At 43.9% G+C, this 22,435-nt stretch overlaps 1 protein-coding gene across 1 annotated transcript in view; it reads right to left on the minus strand.

Annotated features, from left to right (window-relative positions):
- Positions 1-22,435, minus strand: part of CTNND2 (catenin (cadherin-associated protein), delta 2) — a 665,207-nt gene that overhangs the window by 526,221 nt on the left and 116,551 nt on the right. Inside the window, exon 2 of the mRNA XM_012721744.1 lies at positions 12,554-12,690. Coding sequence (XP_012577198.1) covers positions 12,554-12,685 — 132 coding nt within the window. The 5' untranslated portion in view covers positions 12,686-12,690. The remainder of the gene's footprint in view (positions 1-12,553; positions 12,691-22,435) is intronic.

Raw genomic sequence — 22,435 nt, forward strand, 5'->3', positions numbered from 1 at the left:
ATAAAACATCAGAACTACGGGAATGGATTTTATACAATCAATTCAACCTTGGTGCTTAGGAAGGAGATTTATTACTATTGTTACGGGTACAATGAGTTAACAAAATAATGTTAATTTTCTTAATTATAACTATTGAGCAAAGCACAACATCCAACTCCAGTCATTGTGAAAGGGCCTCCCTGTAGTCTACAACAAAGCTGCTACAGCAAGTGCCTGAGGGGCCCCAGGCCACCTCCCACAACACAATTCAGTGGTGGCTAATGTCTGTGAGATTTCATTAGGGCTCCCCCTCGAGGCTCTAATTCACATTATTATGAGATTCCAGTGTAAGATTTCCATATGGCCAGCCACTCACATTCTTTCAGTTACCTTTGGCTCTGATCTTCTTGCTCTACGGAAAGAACACACTTTCCCTCAAAAGCATCTGTCCCACATGCTCACCAAGGTAAGGAATGCAATTTGCTTTCTTTAATTTTCTCAGAATTTTAAATTTAAGATATTGGCATCTGGTGGAACTTGATAACACTCTTGTAGTTTCAGCCGATTTTACATCCCAGCAACACAAAGTATCTGATTATCATAGGTCCAAGGCATCTATGTTTCTTTATTGATTTAGGGTGATCCCAGGGTGATTTTAAGAAAAATGGGAGAGAATAATCTACATATTCTCTCTGAAAATTGAAATTTATTATATTTAAGAGTAAACAAGGAACTTCAAAACATGTCTAATGCTTTCTCTAACACTATATTTATAGTTAATTTCATAAAATATCCTGATAATAGGGCATTCCCTGGTGGTGCAATGGGTTAAAGCACAGCACTAAGAAGCTAAAGCCACTTCAGCATGAGTTCAATCCCCAGCCCCAGAGGTGACCCACATGGTACAGCAGATCTCTCCTGACCCACACACTGCTCCCCTCAGCAGTACAGTATACTTTGTCAGTTGGCCTTTTCTGCTCCCCACTCTGTCTCTGGTGAATCCTCTCATCATCCCTGCACCTCTGGTTTATATCCCAGTTCTGTATGCATAATAAATCTTTTAAAAATATATTCTGACAATGACAAAACATGAAACTCCAAATGCTAATTTATTATTTTTTTTTCACAATAAAACATCCTCTCCCTATTAAATCAACTTCCAAAGAAACCCCAGATTTACTTCTGGGTTTCATAACACATTCAAGTTTGAGACTGCCTACATGTTTAACCATCTAAAGAAGACTGGTGAAAAAAATACAGCAAACTTATATAATGAAGGTGAATCGGTTATCGGTTTCTGTGCAACAAGTTACCTCAACCCTTATTGGCTTAAAACTATGACAATTGTTTATCTTGGTCATCTATTTGCAAATATTAGTATGAACAGTGTGTGTCTGCTCTGTATCTTATCAGCTGGGGCGATCTAAGTGGGTGACCATGAGGATGGCTCTCTGGAAAGGCAGATGAATCAAAGCTGATGTCTTCTGGGGCTTCACTTTCTAGACTGAATGACTTAACATAGGTCTTAATATAAATGCCCAAGCCCTCACTGCATGGTGGCTGTGCCTCAGAATGAAGATCTAAGAGTCCAGAGAGGAGGGGTTGCACCCTTCATGCCTTAGACTTAGATGTCACATGGTTTCACTTCCACCTCAAGCCACCTACAGAGAAAAGGGACTGCTGTACCCCTCTATCAATTAACAGTGTCAACTTCAATCATAAGGACACTAGAGATGGGGATCAGTCCCATGCCCACTTGTCAATAACACATTCTGTCACAACGGTAAATATATCGTCAAAAGTAATCTGTTCTAAGTTTCCAGGCAGCAATGTTCATATAAAGTTAACATTTTAAGAAGAAGGAAAAAAAAAGGATCTTCTTGTATTAACAGGAAAATATTCACATTTTATGTTTGGAGGGCAGATTTTAAAAGCAGGCTACATCATCTCTCCTAAGAAAATGCTACAAAACAGACCCATGAGGTTACGAATACTTTGGTGTTATAATCATATATACCATTTTTGATGAGGTGTGACCCTATACTGTGAAACATACACAATGTTTTAACCCAGTGTTAAAACATTGTTAATACAACGATTTAATAAAATAAATTCTCAGACAAGCAGAGTGAAACAGGGGGTTTACCATAACAGCACTTATTATTCAATAAAAATCCTCATAGCATTTTTATATGAGGCTTCTATTTCTTATGACCCATAGATAAGACTGAAATTATTAAACAGGCAGCTGTTTATAAGTAAATGTTTTATCCATCTGGAACCTTCTCCTTAAATATGCTCATGCTATATCTTGTAGTAAAGTATAAAAAAAAAAGTATAACTCATACATCACACCACTATTAAATAAGCATTTAAATAAATAGAAACTACCAAGAAACATAACTGGAAAATCTGCAATAATTAGAAGATTTTAATAGACAATATTAACTGTTTCATCATGTGCAAATATGTGGAAAATCTCTTGAACACAAAAGAAATACCAGATAAGCAAATTATACTAAGCAAATAGTTGGACTCTTGGGGAGAATATTATTTAAAAGAACTGTTAAAAATTACGGGGCCCTGAGATGGGAAAAAAAAATGTACAAAATGGCCCTCCCTGGTGGCGCAGCGGGTTAAAGCACTGCACTGAGAAGCTAAAGCCACTTCCGCATGAGTTTGATCCCCGCCTGCCCCGGAGGTGACCACAGGGCGCGGCAGACCTCTCCTGACCCGCCCGCTGCTCCCCTCAGCAGTGGACTTCGTCCATCTGCCTGTTCTACTCCACACTCTGTCTCTGGTGAAGCCTCTCACCGTCTCTGCTCCTCTGGCCTGTACCCCAGTTCTGTATGTACAAATAAATAAATCTTTAAAAAAAATGTACAAAATGATGTAAAAATAAACTGTTATAAAATGAAAAAAAAAATTACAGGAGCCCTCCCTGTTGTGCAGCAGGTTAAAGAGCAGCACTGCAAGCGAGCTGGCTGCTTCAGTGTGAGTTCTATCCCTGCCCCGGAGGTGACCCACATGGTGCAGCAGACCTCTCCTGACCCGCCTGCTGCTCCCCTCAGCAGTGTGCTTCCTCGATCTGCCTGTTCTGTTCCCCACTCTGTCTCTGGGGAATCCTCTCATCTCTGTGCTGCACCTCAACCAATAGAAATCTAGCAGCATCACTACATATAAACAAAAAGATTGGGTATTCGTGTGTGTTTTTTTTATATGTGAAGTGGTCTATTTATGCACGAACATGGAGTTACTTTAGTCTTTTGCAAGAGCAGAAGGTGCACAGTGCAGTTCCTCAAGACAGACACTGGCTTTATGTCTAAATAATGAAGGGTGTTCAAGTGCAAACATTTCTTTTTCAAACAGAAACTCCCATTCAACCTGATTAAATGAGTTTTAATTTGGATTACTCATAAAGGAAACTGCAATTTGGGGCCTAAAATTCATCAACATAACTGGATGAATTCCAAAACTAGATGCAGGTAGTTCAGAGTGGCGAGCACAGATCTCATGCCTCATGACAAAGGGGATGAAGGCCACCATCAGCAAGTCCCAGAGGCGAGGCCCGTGGCCTGCGTGACCCAGGATGCAGCACCACCATGTAAGCACTTTCTCCTGAACACGGATATGCAGGAAAACACAGAAGTTCACTCCTGCATTTCCCCCAAGTGCTGCACAGCTCTGGGAGCTAAGAGACAGCAGTGAGGAGAAGTGGCCCAACTAGTCTGATAAACCAAAAATTGAGACTTTATTCAGAAGTAAATACTCCAGTTGCTAGGACAATTACTAGTATTAGTTGTGTTTCACAGTCAGTGCTAAAGGGTTTCATTCATGTTAGATCAAGTGACCACAGCGAGGAAATGTTTTCAGGATCAAGTTTCTGTGCAATCCCAAAGTTCTCTTCCCTTATCTCAAGTCTCCGTGATGACAGAGTATCATGTTATAGTCCTGCTCTGGTGCTTGGAAAACATTCCTGGGGAGGGCTGAGCTCCCCAACCAGAGACGCTACACTCTAGATCTTCACTTTGGAAACAGCTGTGCTCTGGCTTTGGTCCACAGCAGGCAATTTCCCTGACAAGGACGTGCAGCGTGTGGTGTTACGGATACAGGTGCTGCTTTCGCTAACAGGTGGGCCAGGCCCAGGGCTGGCCCCAGTCCCGCGGCCGGCTTCTCCTCCACGTGATGTGGTGGGATCAGGCGCTGGCCGAAGGGGCTACCGTGATAAGGCAAGTGCTTATCTCAAGGGCTTAACTACCCTCGGTCGACACCTCAGAGTTCTACTTCCGAGAACTGGAGAGTTCGCAGAGTCAAAGCTTTCGCGGAACTGTTTGGACTTACCTTTATTAAGCAATCATCTTTGATTGACTTTTGTGTAATTGAGTTTTGAATTTTGAATATAACTTCTTCGTGCAGAAGACCTTCCAGGATGTGAAGGCTGTAAAATGCGTCTGTAGATGATGAAATATCGATGTAGTGAGTGGATTATTGACTCCTGGCTTCCTAAATGCCAAAGACTGCCCATCAAAGTGACTTGGGTTTGCCTGATTCTTGTCGACACTGAGAGGCTTCTTTCTCCTACTCATATGGCAAATGGCCCCGTGACGAATGTGACCGTCAGAAGCATCCTCTGTAGAAAAGAGGTGCTGATCTTGTCGATGGCGGGCGAGCAGCAACCTGGCTCATTTGGAGTCTGGGGCGTGAACTTGCATGTTGCTTTAGTGACTGCTGCGGAGTGACAGCAATTTGAACATAATCAATGCTCCTCCGCACCCGCCTGGGCATGTCTGCCTGTGTCGCTGGAGAGAACTCCTGTCCCGGCTTCTGATTCCCAGCAGCAGGCTCCTGAGCTATGTGCCTGGGCACACCGCACTTTCACTGCAGACAGGGCTCATTAACAAGGCAGATGGTTCCTTGAATTCTATTTCTGTTTGGTGTCTTCTTAATGATGTCGTCCAAAAACTAGATTGCAGGTCAAAATAATGTTAAACTCCCTCCATGTTCCTATTTAAGTAAGAGCTAGGTAGGTCAGGGCACCACTGAACTTGATCTGAACAAAACCTTGGTCCCAGAGCAATATTTCCTTTGGAAAAAGTACACAAACATTCTAAGTCCGATATTACAACTAAGTTATGAGACCTGGCAGTGTAATAAATGCAGTGCTAGATTCAGAGTGAAACAACCTGATATCTAGTTTCCATTCTACAGCATTTCCTCATTAGGCTTTAGGAAGGTAAATGATATTCTTACAGTCTGAGTTTCTTTGGTCATGAATAGAAAATACTGAACAAAATAATTATTGAAGAAGAGTCCTTAATTATATCGGATGAAATAAATTTCACATATACATTTTGTAGAAATCAGCAATCTGTGTTTTATCCCCAAAAAGTACATTTTAAAGGAATTTAATAACTGTCCTGGCATACAAAACAGGAGCTACTGACTGTCATAGTCAGTGCCCTGGATGGGGTTGACACAGACTAAGAGATATACACACAGCATATCCCAGAAGGAGTAAATGAAAAAAAAAAATGTTCAGTATTCAGAGAAACGGAATAAATAAATAAATAAAACCATTTTTGTTATTTTTGAGAACAATAGATAACAATTTTTGTTATCTATTACCACCATATTTGGCTCAGTTTCTCTGACTACTGAACATTTTCCCATTTACTCTTTCTAGAACATTCTAAGTGTTCATCTCTTACTCCATGCCAACCCCATCCAGGGCACTGACTATGATAGCCAGTAGCTCCTGCTTTGTATGCCAGACCTGTGGCTGCATCAGTAATTAACTATGACATATTTTCCCAGTGAGTTTGTAAAGGTCCTAAAACTCTTTCTCAAAACTCTGCTCCAGGCAGGCTTGTCAAAGCAGACCTAGTGATTTATGAGCAAGAAAGCAAGACATGGCATTTGTTTTTCACTCAGAGAAAAGGGAACCTGCCCTAGAGACCAACAAGATAGAAAAGTTAAATAAAATAACCATACTGAGTAATTCAGTCAATCTATATTATGTAGCCATTAGAAATAGGTTAAATTATTCAATAATCTGAAAAACACTCCTTGTAGAATGTTAAATTTACAAAGGATAAAATAAAGGAAAATAAAAATTGGGTATAATTGCATATACATATAAAATCTTAGAGGGAAGTCTTCCCCACAATCTCTAGTGCAGTATTATTTTCAAATAAAACCTCATGTTAATTCCATTCTGAGTTTTTCAGTTTGCATGAATTTCTTCACAATGCAAAATTTAAACAAATTATGGAAACATCACATTTAAAATGTTCAGTCTGATTTCACATCAGCATTTGACAAAGAATTTTAACAATACCTATGAAAGATGCATTAGAAATACAAGATACTTATGATGAAACAAAACCCCTCATATTAAAAGGTTATCGTCTCATTTCACAAGTGAAAGCTCGTTCCATTTCTATTTCCCCCATTATAGCCTCGAATCCCCAAAGAACCAACGACGAATGCTTCCAAAGGGGGCAGAACAGACAACAGACGAATGAATTCATCGCGCTGGAGTAATTAAAAATGAGCAATACGTAAGTACCTTGAGAACTGCTACAAACTAAAATTGTAGGAAAAGATAAGCTTTAATAAACTTTAATAAACTACATGCAGCGATGGCGTAGACACCGTGCGTGAGAGGTGTCAGGGCAGGGCACCTGCTGCCCACACATCCGGACGAACACACCAGGGCCACGTCTCCTGCCACTGAGTCCCCACATGTCATACAAATAGCGGGTGGCAATTCCTGCTCCTTGAACTCTAGCTTTAACCTGAATCACTTTTGTGTTGCAAAAGATACAGCAGGAAACATCCACTTCAGATCCAGCCAGTCCGGTGCCCCACAAACCTTCCTTTTAGGAACGCTCTCTATGCAACTGTTCTTACCTGCTCTCCTGGGAGTCTCATAACCCAGACAGGTGGAGGTGCCTACACCTGCCCCATCCTGCAAGTATGATCCTCACAAAGCTCTAATGCCTGCTGACTGAGGCTCAGCTCCTTCTGGCTGCGAACTCCCCATCTTCCAGGACCCTCAGGCTCCTGCTGTGTGCCTGCAAATCCAATCTGCACCTTGGAACAGACACCCCCAGTCCCTAAAATAGTCCATGTTCTGGCAATGGCACTTAGGGGGGAAATTATGCTTTTTCCCACCTTTTCAATCAACATCTGGCTTGAAACAAGAAATAAATTTTAAAGTCATCAACTAAGTAACTTATTTCAATTTTGGTACATGGGGAAAGTTCAGCATGAGGTACTATGCTGTGTATAATTCTTTTTTTTCCAACTGAATGAATACCAAGCCCACTAGTTTTTGCAGATAATCTTACTCCATCTTTTTGACCTTTCCTAAAGGTGTTTTCACTTCCTCTTTTTCCCCACAGATACAATTTTGCCATTGCTTGCATAAAATACGGTTCCAAAATATAGTTGGGAAGCTGATTAATAACATCCAGCCGATCTTCCATACTGTATTGCGAGAACCTATTGTTGCACTTTACAGTGACACTCATAATGTTGAAAGAGTTTGCAATGGTAGTTTCCACCGGCAGAATACTAATTAAAGGCACATTTTATAATGTTCTCCTTCCCAATAATAACCTTGTTATACAGAGCTAAGGTACCTTTACAAATATAAACAAAGAAACTAAACAAAATAAAGACATGCTATTCTTAACTCTCATATTTTCTACATGAGTCAATGCAGAAAAATCAACATTTCTTTAGATTTTATGTAAGATGAATCTTGAAAGCTTTCTTAGTAATTTCATAAACCTAACAGATGCAAGGAAATCTGTGCAGTAGTTTTATCCAAGGTGAGCACTCAAATGCCTTCATTCTCCTCCTCTAAGCACAATGACCAAAATGCAAAAATATGATGAAAAGAGGGTCACTTCTGTTTTGTTACCTTCAAATCATCAGTACCCTAAGTAAAGATACTAAAATATTATAAGAACATGGCTTATAAGCTTATGGTACATAAAGAACAGCAGACATTAATGCAGCCATTCCAGGCCGGGGCCAGGAACACAGCCCACTGCCGGAATGCTGTTACCCTAACGAGTCACTGGGAGTTTGATAAAGATAACGGAGCATTTCTTAAAATTCCATGTAGGATTTCTGAATACCCCCTTACTCATTATTTGTTGCGTGTCGTATTTTTATCTTCACTGCTGCCTACTTGCAGAACTGCAAAACTCTGGCTGCCCAAAGACGCACAGCTGTGCTTGGTAAACACCACGGAGTACGTGCACTGAAAAGACACCTTTGCGTAGCCTATTACGGACCTAGAAGTTCTGTATTCGCTCTATTCATTATTAAATGTCACTGACTGCTAGATTCATTACAAAAGCACATTTATCTGAGTCATAACAACTTCCAAAGATCACTGAACTATATGAGCGGTAAAGGCTTGCAAAGCATCCTGGAACTCTCCCAGCTTATAGCCGAAGATGGTTTGGATGCCAACATGGCAGCCTGGAGTGAGCAACTGAAACACAGGTCAACTGAAGGGGGGAGAGGGGGGCCTTATTTTGAAACAAGTATTTTTTTTTTTTGAAAGTCATGATTTTCTTAAAAGCAAAGTAATATGCACAATGACAACATAAAAAAAGACATAGGGCCCTCCCTGCTGGTGCAGCGAGTTAAAGCACAGCACTGAGAATCTAAAGCTGCTTCCACATGAGTTCTATTCCCGCCTGCCCCGGAGGTGACCACATGGCGCGGCAGACCTCTCCTGACCCGCCCGCTGCTCCCCTGAGCAGTGTACTTCATAGATCTGCCTGTTCTGCTCCCCACGCTGTCTCTGGTGAAGCCTCTCACCGCCCCTGAGCCTCTGGCCTGTACCCCAGTTCTGTGTGCACAAATAAATAAATCTTAAAAAAAAAAAAGACATAGGATGAGTGAATGCATGTGTATCCATGTCGCAGTGTCGCAGCATACACCGGCACTCTGACACGTTTGTGAACACGAGAACCCTGACGTGAAGTGACTGATCTCAGGCAGACCACAGCCTGGACGCTTGCAGCCCCCTACAGACGGGACACTGCCTGGGTCTCTCTTCTCTACGAAAGGACACTCATAGACCACCCCCAGCAGGTGTGGTCTCTCTCCGCCAGCTTTTAAAGTCAACAAGCTTCCTCTGTTTTTCCTGGTTTCCATCTCATGACTCAGAATCATAACCAAGTCTTGACATTAAAACTGCCTTCCAGTTCCCCAGCTACCACCCTCTATATGTATTCACCATCTATGTAGATTTAACCCGTGCTCTCAGCATGGATTCCACAATCTGCCATAACCACCACCCTCTTAGCTTCCCCCTCTCAGCCTGCCTCAGCCTAACTCTCCAAAGTCCCCTACAGACACCAACTAAGAACCTGCTGATAATGTCGATCATGACAGTGGAAGCAAAAGCCACTTGGCCCAGCCCACTCATCAGTCCCTGCTGCAGTTCCTTCTCCTGTTCTGCGAGTTACTCCCTCCACAGGTGCACCGGGTCCCACTCGCTCTCACGTACTCAGTCAATTTTCCCCCAAGCGACCCCGGTACTCTCAAGCATTGCTTGTTTCTCCCCTCGGGTCACTGCAATCATCACAGGATACCTCCCGTTCTTAGAAACGGGACTAACTGTGGTCACTCTTTCTGTCATCACATCACCTTGGCTCCTCTGTGTAATTAGTGGTCATCTATCTCCTCCCTCAGATCTGTACCCAAATACCTAACAAAAGTCCTCACAACCTCCATCCTCCCCTCTCTTTTAGCTAAGGCCTCTCGTCACTGACAGGAGAGGAAATGGAGCCCCATCAGACAAGAGACTTAACAACTTATGAAAATGTGACAGAGGGGTATGAAATATAGAACGTTACCTATAAAATACAGCACCAGTCATTGCTGCCGTTAAGTTAGATATAAAGTGTGGAAACACCAGCTCACAGGCAATCAAGATGGAAAATAATAAGATCAAATGAAAAGCCCAGGAATATCATGTTGTTCAGCAATCCACACTCTGTGCTAAAGCACACGAGGGCCTTGCTTGTCCACATTCGAGTCATGCCACACATGCTCTGTGGGACACAGGGATTGGCTTAGGGCTTGCACCGCTGAAGCATCATCATCCTGTGGCTATAGACTAGAATTCTTTGCTGCGATGTTAACCATCTAAGGACTAATCGTCCTAGTCTCATTAACTTAACCTTATGCCAATGGAGTCTGTAAGACTGAGTTTTCCTGATGCCTACTGTTCCTTTCTTATTCTCTATTATGCTTTGCCAAGGTGTGCAATGTTAGTTGAATGAATAAACAGACTTGTGATCTCTTATATGGCCATCAGGTCAGAACCTATGACTCCTATGACAAAAGAACTGCTTCCTTTTGCATAACTGACATTCCAGGAGACAGAACTAGAGGAATACTCAAGTTTGAAGTCATTTCTTCCTCGAAATGCATGTTAATAAATAAACTTTTCAGTCAAGAAGGAGGCTATTATCATAAGCACTTATATATAAAGGCTCAGACAAATAATATTCCTTCAAGTAAACAGATTGATAAATAAATCATACATATAAATATTAAAAATCACAGGAGGAACTGACTTTTAAAGCCACTCTTTTCTTAATCACAACTAATTAAAAATAATACACTTGACTTTGATGCCACAGATGGAGTCTATACTAAAGGGGGAAATGAGGAAGGAGACGTAAGGACAATTTAGGACAAAACTCCCAGTGATGGAAGAGACGGTTGTTTGCATCAGACCACACCAAAGAAGCCAATGGACTCTGCCGCTCGATGAATATGTCCAGTTATATTTAAACCATTTAAGCCCCAGCTCTGCCCTAAGCTGAACTACTTCAAATGAACTAGGTCCCTGATGTCTATATCTGCTCTGAACTTCCAGTCATATCCTACAGAGAGACCATCCTTTCTACTTTGGACCAAATGGACACCACTGTGGTTAATATATTTGGTAAAGTTAAAATCTCTCTATCCAACTTCTTGCAAATCACATACATTATACTTGCACATGATCTTTAAACCAGTTTAATGCAGTTAGTCAAACAAACAAACAAGCAGCCATGAGATCCTGATTACCAGGACTAAATTTTATATATTAATTTGGGAGAGAGTAGTATTGTCATTGTATCAAATTTTCTGTACAGGATGATGGCACATAATATTCTGAATTACCTTATGCCCTGTGATAAAATGGTAAGAGTTTTCATCAAGCAGCTCTTGTAGTTTTCTTGCTATATTTACTCCTCTTGTTTTATTGTAGTGAATCTTGCCACATTCTAAATTAATGGTCTGACAAGACTTCCAGATCACACCAAAATAAGAAACCATAAAGGAAACCAACTGTAACAAATCAACATTTTGAATATGGGGACAGGAAGAACCGGCTTTTCTTTTCCATTATTCATGAAAAGATCCAGAAACTTTCATGGGTGGGCTCCAGGAAGCAAAAGACACAGTACAACCTGGACCCAACCTCCCAGCTTCCGTTTTCACCAGCGACACTAGCCCGTGTGTCTGCCCAGCTGTGTGCTCCTCACTTATGGCGCAGCTTCACTGATAGTGTCATAGCTCCTTCCTGCCCACAGACCTTTTCCCAGCTCCTCGTTTGACAGCAGGAATGGTCAAGTGGCTTCCTATAGTACTTAAACTGGACCTCACTCATTAAACAACATCAGTGGTGTCAAAGAAACCAGATGCCTTCTTTGGGACTAGAGTAACTGTCCTTCACTGCACCTAAGCCGAAAGGCTTAGGTCTGCTGAGATGTTTCTGGAATCAGGAAGGACACCGCTCCCCCCATCACTCCTGCTGAGTCAGCACCCTCAAATCATAATTAAATAAATGGTGCTTGCTCAATCTCAAATGGCAATGCTGATTTCTATCACATCCTAAGAAGTGAATTTAAACTTCTTGATCGTCCAGCTTTGCCACCTCGTATGTAAAAGAAACCTGAATTCCATGAAACAATTTCCTTTAAATCAAAGACTTTGGATTGTATTTACCTACTTATTTTGATGGCAAAGAAATGATGGAGTAGGAATCATTCAGACTTTGATCAGTTTCACAGGTAAAGTTCTCAACTGATCCATCTCGGAAATATTAGCAAGACCAGTTTGCCCCGACACACACAAGACAAGCTCCTGTCACACACCTGTTCTCTAGTCTCAGGGACATCTTTTGACATTTTATTTTGGCTATTTTATTATCGAAAGATCAATTATTTGGCCCCATGAATTGCATAGCATTAAATGGAAGCATCTTATTTCCTCTGACAAAACTCCAGCTACAGGTAGGCTTGATTATAAAATCCCCATCTCCCCACCCAATGGAATCATTTTCTAGGAAAAAGATCGTAACTTGAAACATGGGGTCAAAAGCAGTGCTAATCACATTCTAATATTAATTTGATAACATATACCAAATTCTGCTAGAAAATCTTGAGTTCTTCCACCATAACTGCACCATCATTTCTCATGGGGAAAAAACAAATTTTCAAGCCCCCCCCCACAACAACACAATCACAAAGTAGAATGTTTCTACCTGCTCTTTGACAGAGGCCAGGATGGCAGAGGTGGTTTCTGCTTCTGAGCCATCCCCGTTGGAGGTGGTTAAGCCAGGGCTCAGCGAGCTGGTCTTGTCGGAGGCTGACGAAGGCTGGTCTGGGACAGGCATAGCTCCTGCAAGGCAAGAGGATACACTTGGTGAGCGGAGGCTGAGGCCGAAGCACCGACAACGGCCAGGCAGTGTAACGGCGATTTTAGGGGAAAGGAATCTTCTTAAGGACAGAGAAGTGCGCGGCCTAACTGCAGAAGGGGGAACTAAAGCAAATGCCCATGTTTTCTACCGTGTTTTCAACCCACCCCTGTTCCAGAAGACAACTCCTCACAGCGTTTGCCTTGGGAAGTGAGTCAAAATGGTAAGAAGGAAACGACACTCGAGATTGTAAGGGGAAGCCCGAACAGCACGGAGTCTCCAGAGAAGCTCGTCAAGCCACCACTTTACATCTGTTTTAGGTACATTCATGACTGGTATACCCGTACAGTTACGCCTCCGAAAAAAACCCTATTATTTATTCCCCTTTATAAGGAATCACACAGAGTAAATAATCAATCATTCATAAGTAATTAAGGAAATGCTGTAATTCACTTAATAAGAAGCTTAGCTGGCACTGTAAAATGTAGTAAATAACTAGCCCACTCCACAAATATTTACCAAATTCCTACTCTGTGACCAACAACAGACTAAAGCTCCTTGGAGCTGACGCGGCTCGTTTGCCACAGTTTATTTTGTCTGAGTTCAATGAGAAAGAAAAGAGAAACTCAAACAACATCAGTCTAATTCATAATGGGAACACAGGTACAGGTTAAACCCAGGCCTCTCAAATGTCATTTTGTTCCATTATACTTGTCTTTCATGCACAAATAATTAAGACCAAAGCTTTCATTACATGCATTACCTAGTGATGGTTATCAGCAGAGGAAGTAATAATTAACTTAGGGCAAGTTTTTGCAAGGCACTTCAAAATCACCATTCAAATAAAAATCCTGGGAGTACATAAAGGTTGTTTTCTTGCCTGAAGCTATTAGGTTACAAGTTCCTTCAGGAGGACGTGTAGGGTGAATTTTAAATGGTATTTCCTACTCTACTGTGGCTGAGCATACTGGGTTTTATACTAAGCAACGCAATTATCACAACAGCCTTTATATATGGGATTAGCCACATTTTGCTATGAATGTAGGGCTATTCACACCCAAGCGGGTTCCATGACAGAATTTTACTTAAAACGGTGATGAAAAGGTAGTCATCTAATTTTCTCATCATACAGTCCAAATTAGTTTTTATTAGTTTTTAACTTTTTATTAAGTAAGTTATTTTTAATATTGTCAGGAGGGTGGGGGCTGAGGAGGGGGTTAGAATAGCACCAGAAAAATAAGCTGGTAAAAACCCAAAATATATGGAGGGTAAGGAAATAAAACCAACAAGTGAGGATTATAACAAGTATAGGTTGGTAAAAAAAAAAATGACAAAAGAGATCAAAGTATTTTAGGTGATGGATAACAAAATAACCAGAGAAAGGGATTTAAGTAATAGTAATGGGGTAGGAAGAAAATAAGCAAGGAAAACTGTGTGTGTCACTTGCTTTCATACATTTTCTTTTTATTTGATCAAACTTCAAAAATATAAGAACGCAGACCAACAGATCAGCAAATGTTGCACTGAGGGAAAACAGCCTAAGAGGCTGTTTCTGTTCAGGGAAAGAGGTTGGAGGATGTGGGGGTGGACACAGCAGAGAGAGAGAAAGAAGGAAAAAGGTGCCCGTGTCCGAATCTGCCCTGGCCAGTCAGAGGTCTAGCCATCACCTTCATGCCCACTGTACCCACATATTTTAAATTATTTTAACTTCTGTGCTCCCTAAATTTTGGGGAGCCCAAGAACAAACTCAGGTTCTATGTCAGCATTTCTATCAACACATATTATGACAAAGAAATTGTCTAAAATCTCAGTCACCAAGTGGGTCTATAACTCAAGCTTTCGGCCTTGTTATTCTATTTTCCTGTCCTCTGAATGATCAGCTTGTCACCTCTCACCTACGCTGCCTCCTCAATACTACTCGACACACCAATTTCTAGGAAAAGGAACTCTTAAAAGTATGAACAATGGCCTGTCATAGTAAAATATGGGATTTACTGGGCAATGGAGGAAGGTATAACTTAGGCACTTGGCAGCGTTGACCCACAGACGATGAGGTAGAATCGAGTCTGTTTATTAGCCCCCTTTCCTCTGACAATAACTGGTGAGAAGTGGAATCTTCAAGGCTTGTCAGGTCACAGAGCTTCTTCTTCCCTGGATGACCTCTCAAAAATGACAAAAATCATCTGGAGTGACCTCCATAGTCCCTACTCTCTAACATCAAATTTAATTCCGGCCACTTCTGCCTTTGGGTGCTGAAGACAGCCCAGTCCCACACCTGGTCTTCACGCAGAAAGACAGGCAGGAATGTGTGCAGAGGCCGGAACAAGCCACTGACTGCCAGAGAGAGATACAAAAATCCCTCCGACGATGCGGTCCACAGCCAAGTACTTCAGTCTTGGTGAGCACAAATCCACTAAAAATGAGCTGTTAATCTCTCCTAAATCCAGGAAATCTGGAAAATGGAGAGGCAAAAAGAAAGATGCAGAGGAAGAACAACCATGATTAGCTTTGCCATCCCATATAAGTGTTATTTCCTCAGACTGGTATTTTGATCTATATAATTTTTTTTTCTTATAGAATTTATTTTTTTGCTGACTTGACTTGCTCAGCATGACGAGTTTTACACGAAGGAGTACTAAAGTAATATAGAGTTATTTAAAAAAAAAAATCTCAGCAACACAATTCTGTTTCTTCTATCAGTAAGAAATTTTCCAGTGTAATAATATAGCGCACGCTTAGAACTCGGTAATTGAAAACATCATAACACATCAAACTTGCTTTTGTTTGTCATTGTAACCCCATTTTGACAAGCAGATATTTTTGATAAACAATTCCCCAGAGCTGGTCTGATGGAATGAGGACCCACTGCAGACTGAGACTACACGGCAGGTGTCACGGGCTGCCCCGCTCACGGTGCCAACACACCTGGTCCTTATCCCCTCCTGCTTTTACCAACTTAATACAGATACATTCTTCCCGAATGACTTTACTTTTTAATCAAAATACAAGTGCAGTAGACATTTCCCCAGACATTTCTGCCTCCCACATAAACACCTCTTCACACTCTGTTTGTATTTATCATGTAGGAAGTTCTTCTATATCTAGCGAAATGAGAATCTACAAATACTGTCCTGTATTTCTGACAAGCCATCTTTGACATGAATGAGCAGTGTGTCCTGTGTTAGAGCCGCTCACATTTCTGCAGAACGTGGCCGGCCAAGGCCCGTGTCCAGAGAATCCGACCAGCAGACGAGCCGTCCCCCTACCAGGCCAAGCTGCCCACTGCCGGGGCCAGACTCCGAATACCTCACCCGTTCACACATTGCAGCCCTAAACCCTAACGTGACTGCATTTAGAGAAGAGGCCTCAGGGAGAGAGAGCGGCAATTAAACAAGGTCTTCATGATGGCACCCTAGTCCCTTAGGGCTGGAAGACAGGGGAGCGGAGCTCTGTGCTGTGTTGACAGCAGAAGTGGCCACTGTCTGCACAGCAGAAAGGGACTGGACACCAGAGACGGACTCAGCCCCTTTTGCACCTTCATAGCAGAGTTCTAGCCTCCAGAACTGTGAGAAAAAGGATTTTAGTTCCTTCATTAGCCATTCATTGTGTGGCAGTCCAAGCAGATAATTACAAGCCAGGTCGGTTCGCTCTAACTTCTCTCCCTTCATTTCCACAGGGGGTGGGCCTGAGGGGCTCAGCAACGAAAGGCCGCAAGGCAGTGCTGTTACACCCGTCACCCGCGAGCCGCAGGTATCAGGTCATGGTAGGTGCTGCTGCAACAGTGCACCCAGATGAAGCAAAGCCCACACAGGGCAAGGCCCATGGGCCAAAGGCCCCTGAGGAGCAAACAGGTGAGGAACAGCCACAGCTTGGCTGCTTCCACAGAGGATGAGTAAAAACTCACAGAGAGCTGGCTGGGGTGGTGGTAACAAGAAGAGTTGGGAGCCCCATCTGCAGCACCTCCTTTTCAATATCAATTCATCTAGCCCTGTGTTCTAAGACTTTTTGAGTTCAAAAGGAATAGTCTAAGCCTTACTTACATTACATTACACTTGGCAGCATTAAAATCTCAGTCCCGGCCATCCCTGGTGGCGCAGCAGGTTAAAGCACAGCACTGAGAAGCTAAAGCCACTTCCGCATGAGTTCGATCCCCGCCTGCCCTGGAGGTGACCACATGGCGCAGCAGACCTCTCCTGACCTGCCCGCTGCTCCCCTCAGCAGTGTACTTCTGCTCCCCACTCTGCTGAAGCCTCTCACCACCCCTAAGCCTCTGGCCTGTACCCAGTTCTGTATGCACAAATAAATAAATCTTTAAAAAAAAAATCTCAGTCCAAGGACGCCATCACACAGAAAATAAAAAGTCTTCTATTTCGTCATTGAATGTCTTTCTTCTTCAGTCTCTGAGTCTTGGATGACTTTGGCATCAAGATGTGGCCATTTCAACAGAGCAACTGACGACTCCAGTGTCGCACGGTCATCCAGGCCAGTCACCCGTCAACATTGTCACGTCAGCTGCCGTGCTTTCCTCCTCCCGCGCTCCTTTCGCGTTGCTGTGGGATTGGCTCTTCTCTGATGGCCCTCTCTGCAGCCCCGGACCTTCAACCCTGCAAATCCCTCTCATTCTGCCTGCCCAGAACCTTCAAACTTGGTTGCTCCGAGTGCTGATTCTCTCTCCTCCCACATTGGCAGGCTCCATCTGTTTCAAATTCTGGAATCCACCAATTCCTGACATGCTGTGCAACTCAATGTAACCCAGCAGCTAGACTTGCCCGTCCAATGTGGTCATCCCTACAGCGTGGTTTTCAGGTTTCAGTTGCATTAAAAAGTCAGTTTCCTAATTGCACGAGTGACATTGCAAGGGATCAACCTGTGGCCAGTGGCTCCTGCACTGGCCAGTGAAAATACAGGTCACCATCACGGCAGAAAGGTCGAGTGATGATCTTGATCTATTCCTGACAGTCACCTCTTTGATAAGAGGTTGTGAACAATGGTCAGACTACAAATATAATCTGAAGGGAGAAATGTCTGGGTGGCTGGTAAGTCGCATGTGGGATGTGGCACAGGGAGTGGAGTCCCTGTGATTCCAGGGTCTTGACTGAATGGCAATTGACCAAGATGTCAAAACTGTACGTGAAAAAGATTTGGGGCTGACGTCCTCCTGGCCTACAAACCTACAAGCCAGCATGTGTCGAATCTGGGATGCTTTTATGCTGCAAATATCTAGCCAGCAATCTGCCACAAGGACCCCAGCAAGCCCCTCGCTGCCATACCGGCCTCCTCTCCCCCTCATGCGACCCACCCTCCTCAAGGCCACTCCCCTCCGTGTCTCCGATCCCACGTTTTAAATACAAGAACATTGGCCCTCCCTGGTGGCGCAGCGGGTTACAGCACAGCACTGAGAATCTGAGGCCACTTCCGCATGAGTTCGATTCCCGCCTGCCGCCTGCCCCGGAGGAGACCACATGGCGAGCCAGACCTCTCCTGGCCCGCCCGCTGCTCCCCTCAGCAGTGTACTTCGTTGATCTGCCTGTTCTGCTCCCCACTCTGTCTCTGGTGAAGCCTCTCACCGCCCCTGAGCCTCTGGCCTGTACCCCAGTTCTGTGTGAATAAATAAATAAATCTTAAAAAAAAAAAAATACAAGAACATTAACACAGCGAGCTTTCAGCTTCATGCTCTTCGTGAGGCAACGCAGCCATGATCTACCATCACCCTATGTCCGAGGGAATAACGGCACTGGCCACTAGAACTCCAGGTATTGGCATGATAGTGACACCATTTACTGCTTTTAATTGACTAAATTTAACATAATAAATTTTTATAACGTTACACGCCAACATTAACACGTGTAACGCTACCGTGATGTAAAATTGAAGAGAAAGGATAAATGTGACACAGGTCCAGGTGCAGAGAATGGGCAGGTGCGTGTATGTGGGTGACAATGACGGCATCGGCCACCTCATCACTGACACCTGCAAACCCGCGACTCTGCACGAGGCCAGTATCCTTTGCCAAGAGGCAGCACACGATTCCTTCTCAGATGCTCTCTGCGTGCTCACAAGTGCACCCATCATGCCTCTGCTTTTTAAGAGGAATTTGGAAATATAGCTTGTCTGATAACATAAGTGATGCAATAATTAAGAGTTGTCCACACGCAGTACAATTAGGGCAGAAACTCGATCTGTCTTGGTTCCTGTTTGATTCCCTTCCCCTAGTTTAGCCTCTAATGTATAGCAGCCAGTTAATAAATATTTGTGGAGTTAATGTATGAACTATTAGTGTCAAATCAATAACGCTTGCTTCCCAGAGCGTGGGACGTGAGTTAGCAGGGCCTGGCATCGGGAGCGTTCCTCTGACTGGTATTTAACATGATATCTTTTTACTTTGACACAAAAAGAAGTCTTCACTTACAAAATCCCAGGGCAGGGATAAGGCTTTCCCACTGACTGCCTGAACACAGGTACGCTGGGGTGCTGGCTTCTCAGGCAAAATCATCCACCAACAGGTTCCTGGATTGTTGGGACTGGATACCTGACACTTGCAAACAGAATCTGGGAGCATTTGTGGGGCACACCACGGAAGGACAGCTGGAACCACTGAGTCAGGCAAATAAAAGGGAGAGAGCGGGCCAGCCAGAGGCCGGGAAATGCCCAACTCTAGCAAAGAAGTTGGGGTGAGGTATTTCTCATGGGGAGTGGGACATGCCATTCGCTGCTGTGGGAAGCGCAGGGCTTGGGTGCTCCACCTGTGTGCTTAGAGCAGGAGCCAGGGGAGGCTGAACCTCACCTGGAGGGTCAGGAAATCCATTCCGTGTCATTGTTTGAGCTCTTAGTCACTAAGGGGTGATGCCCAAACAGCCGCATTCTTGCAGGATGAGGTCAGTGTGGGTGGAGGGGTCCCCTCTGGGGGCTGCGCTCCTGTGTCTCCTAAGTCCCAACCTATGACCTCAGGCATGTACATCGGTCACAGCAAACATGATGCCAACAACTCCTCCAGCTTAAAATGTACTACCAAAGGGGTGTAAGTCGCGACGGCGGGTGACAGCGAGGAGCTACCGCTCCTGAGCCCCTCTAGAGCCATGTCTGTGACTGGGACCCCAGAGTCCACACTGGCCTCGAAGCAGGGGACGCACACTCACGCCAGGCAGAGGTGGGTCGGCTGACGCCGGGATGACACACAGAGACGCCTCACATGCAACCAGTGTCCCCATCGAGCTCAGTGAGAGATGAACAAGCATGAGAGAGGACGGGTGTCCACTGGCTGGCACTGGACAGGGTTCCAGGCACAGAGGCAAGAGTCAGAATCAGTCTTCCCTAATGTAAAGAGGTGGGAGGAGCAGGGCCGCTGGGGGACTGGGGCTCGGGAAGCACTGCTGGGCTGGAATCACCAAGAGTAGGACAACAGCGGAGGCCGCTGTGACGGAGGAGGCCACTGAAGAGGGGAAAGACTTGGTGATGACCTTCAATCTGCTGGCGATCGTAAACCTCAGCTTCCCACTGTTAGAAAACATGTGGTCTGTGCCCTTTATTATCGTCTTAACAAGTGACCTGAAACGTTTGCGCAGGAGCCTGTAGAAGCAATCAGTGGGCCAGTAAATCACAGGTGGAAGTCTCTGCCTCACAGGTGAGTTCCCAAGGGTTCTCTGCCTCCCCTCCCCCACACTAAGCGTTGACCCTGTAAGTCTTGAACAAAGCCACCCATACCTGAGATTGGCCGTGTGAGGGCTCGTGCTAACCTCCAGCAGGCCCGCTGAGCTCTGCGAGCCACTAGCTGACAAACAGAGCCCAGACAGCCTCAGATGCAGGCCATTCAGCATCACCCCTCCAGAATTACCTGCTCCACGTCTCCTCTCTTGCCAGCACACTCATGCATGCTTCCGGCCCACCTCGTTCCCTGCTCCCACCTTCTCCTACCCCCCCAATGAGCTTCTGATTTCTTACTAGGAGAATCAACTTCCTGACCACTAGTGCAGCCGTGATGTGCTTCTTCCTAAATCCATTCAAGTGGATCTCACGCAATACCAAGAACATAGGTTTCCAATCCTTTCCTTCAGAGGGGGAATGGTTGTCCTGGGCCCCATTGACACAGCCACATATTTTAACTGAAACAAAATGCCGTGAGATGTAGAGTTTTATGCATACGATGCATAGTGTTATCCACTCTATTCTGTCCAATTTCACTTAAAAAATTGCCATTGGCTATCCACTAATCGTCGGCTGCAAAGCAGCCTGGGAGATATCCTCGACACAGGGATGCTACTGGCCCACACGGCCTTCTCCCGCCCCTGGTCTGCCGGTGCTCCTCTTACGTGAGAATCACAGCAAGCTTTCTGTCATTTTGAATAAAAGTGACTGACCAAAATTTTGCATGCACAGATTTCTCTTTCTGTGTGCTTAGCTCATCTCCAAACTCTTTCCCCTTGCATTGCCCCGACGCCTGTTTTTCCTCTCTGCAGCTTCCTGAAGGACTCTGCAACATAAATCCCTTCCTCCTCATTGTTAGCCATGCAGCTTGAATCCTCCCCCAGCAGTGCATTTATCACGATGATCTTAGCCCTCATGGGATTGTTTAAATCTCATGGTTTTGAAATTTGGAACGCTTCTGAACCTCACTGTCGGTTGCTTTCCTTTTCCTTGAAGCCATTTGGGATGGATTCTGTGTCAGTTGCAAGTGAAAGTGTTATTAAATCAATTATATACTACCCAACATTTTAGATTGATGAAAACATCAATATTTTCCATTACAAGTCTCCTGAATCAGTCACAAGTTCTTGGACGACTGGAACTGTCTGTTCATATTTAGAACCTCGGCACCTAAGATAGAGCCTGCAAAAGAGCCACCAGCGTGAAATGCTTATTAATGAAGATCATGTATAATTCATCATTAGCCCCATTTAAACTTAACAGGGAGTTTTACACTTGCAACAACAATTAGTACATAAATGTCCTATAAATCTTCTCAGGTTTATAAAATAGAAATAATCCATGTAACATGTTTGGGTAATATGAAAGAAGTAAAACCATGCACACACACACGTACGTCACACCTGGGTCCATGCTGACAGTGGAAATACCTCCCTATGAATTCAGTGAGTATGATCAAATGGATACGGTTACACAATCACAGAGTTTATCCTTACCATGAAGCAGATAGTGCCCTACTTCTGGGATCGAAAACCTTTCTAGCTCCTTTAGACACCATAGATGTGTTTCAACAGTTGATTTCATGGATTTACAAAGACATGGGGATATTTCTCTTTGCGCCAGAGAAACACAGTCTGAGATCTTGTGATTACAGAGCCATCAGAATAAGGTAAGTTGTGCAGAATTTGAAACAGAAACTGAAAACCTGAGCAAGAGGGGGCAGTTCCGATACATCTATAATAAAGAGACTCCGGCCAGACTGAATATTCTTTTGGCCACTTCATGTTGCTCCCGTACAGAGCTCCTCACTGCCCAAACCCACTGCCCACCAAAGGCCCCAGGCACTGGGGTCTCCATTGACGGTTGTTGAGATTTTCCCTCCATTTCATACCGTGCAGACCACTACGCAACCAAGTCAAACTTATGAAAAGCCTGTCTTCTCAAATATCCTCCCTGGTAAGATTTTTTTAAAGATGTATTAATTTATGCTTAGAGAGCTGGAGTACAGGCCAGAGGTGCAGGGGCGGTGAGAGGATTCACCAGAGACAGAGTGGGGAGCAGAACAGGCCGACTGACAAAGTACACTGT

The sequence above is a fragment of the Condylura cristata genome, unplaced genomic scaffold, assembly GCF_000260355.1.
Source record: "Condylura cristata isolate star-nosed mole 26May11 unplaced genomic scaffold, ConCri1.0 scaffold00007, whole genome shotgun sequence".
Taxonomy (NCBI): Eukaryota; Metazoa; Chordata; class Mammalia; order Eulipotyphla; family Talpidae; genus Condylura; species Condylura cristata.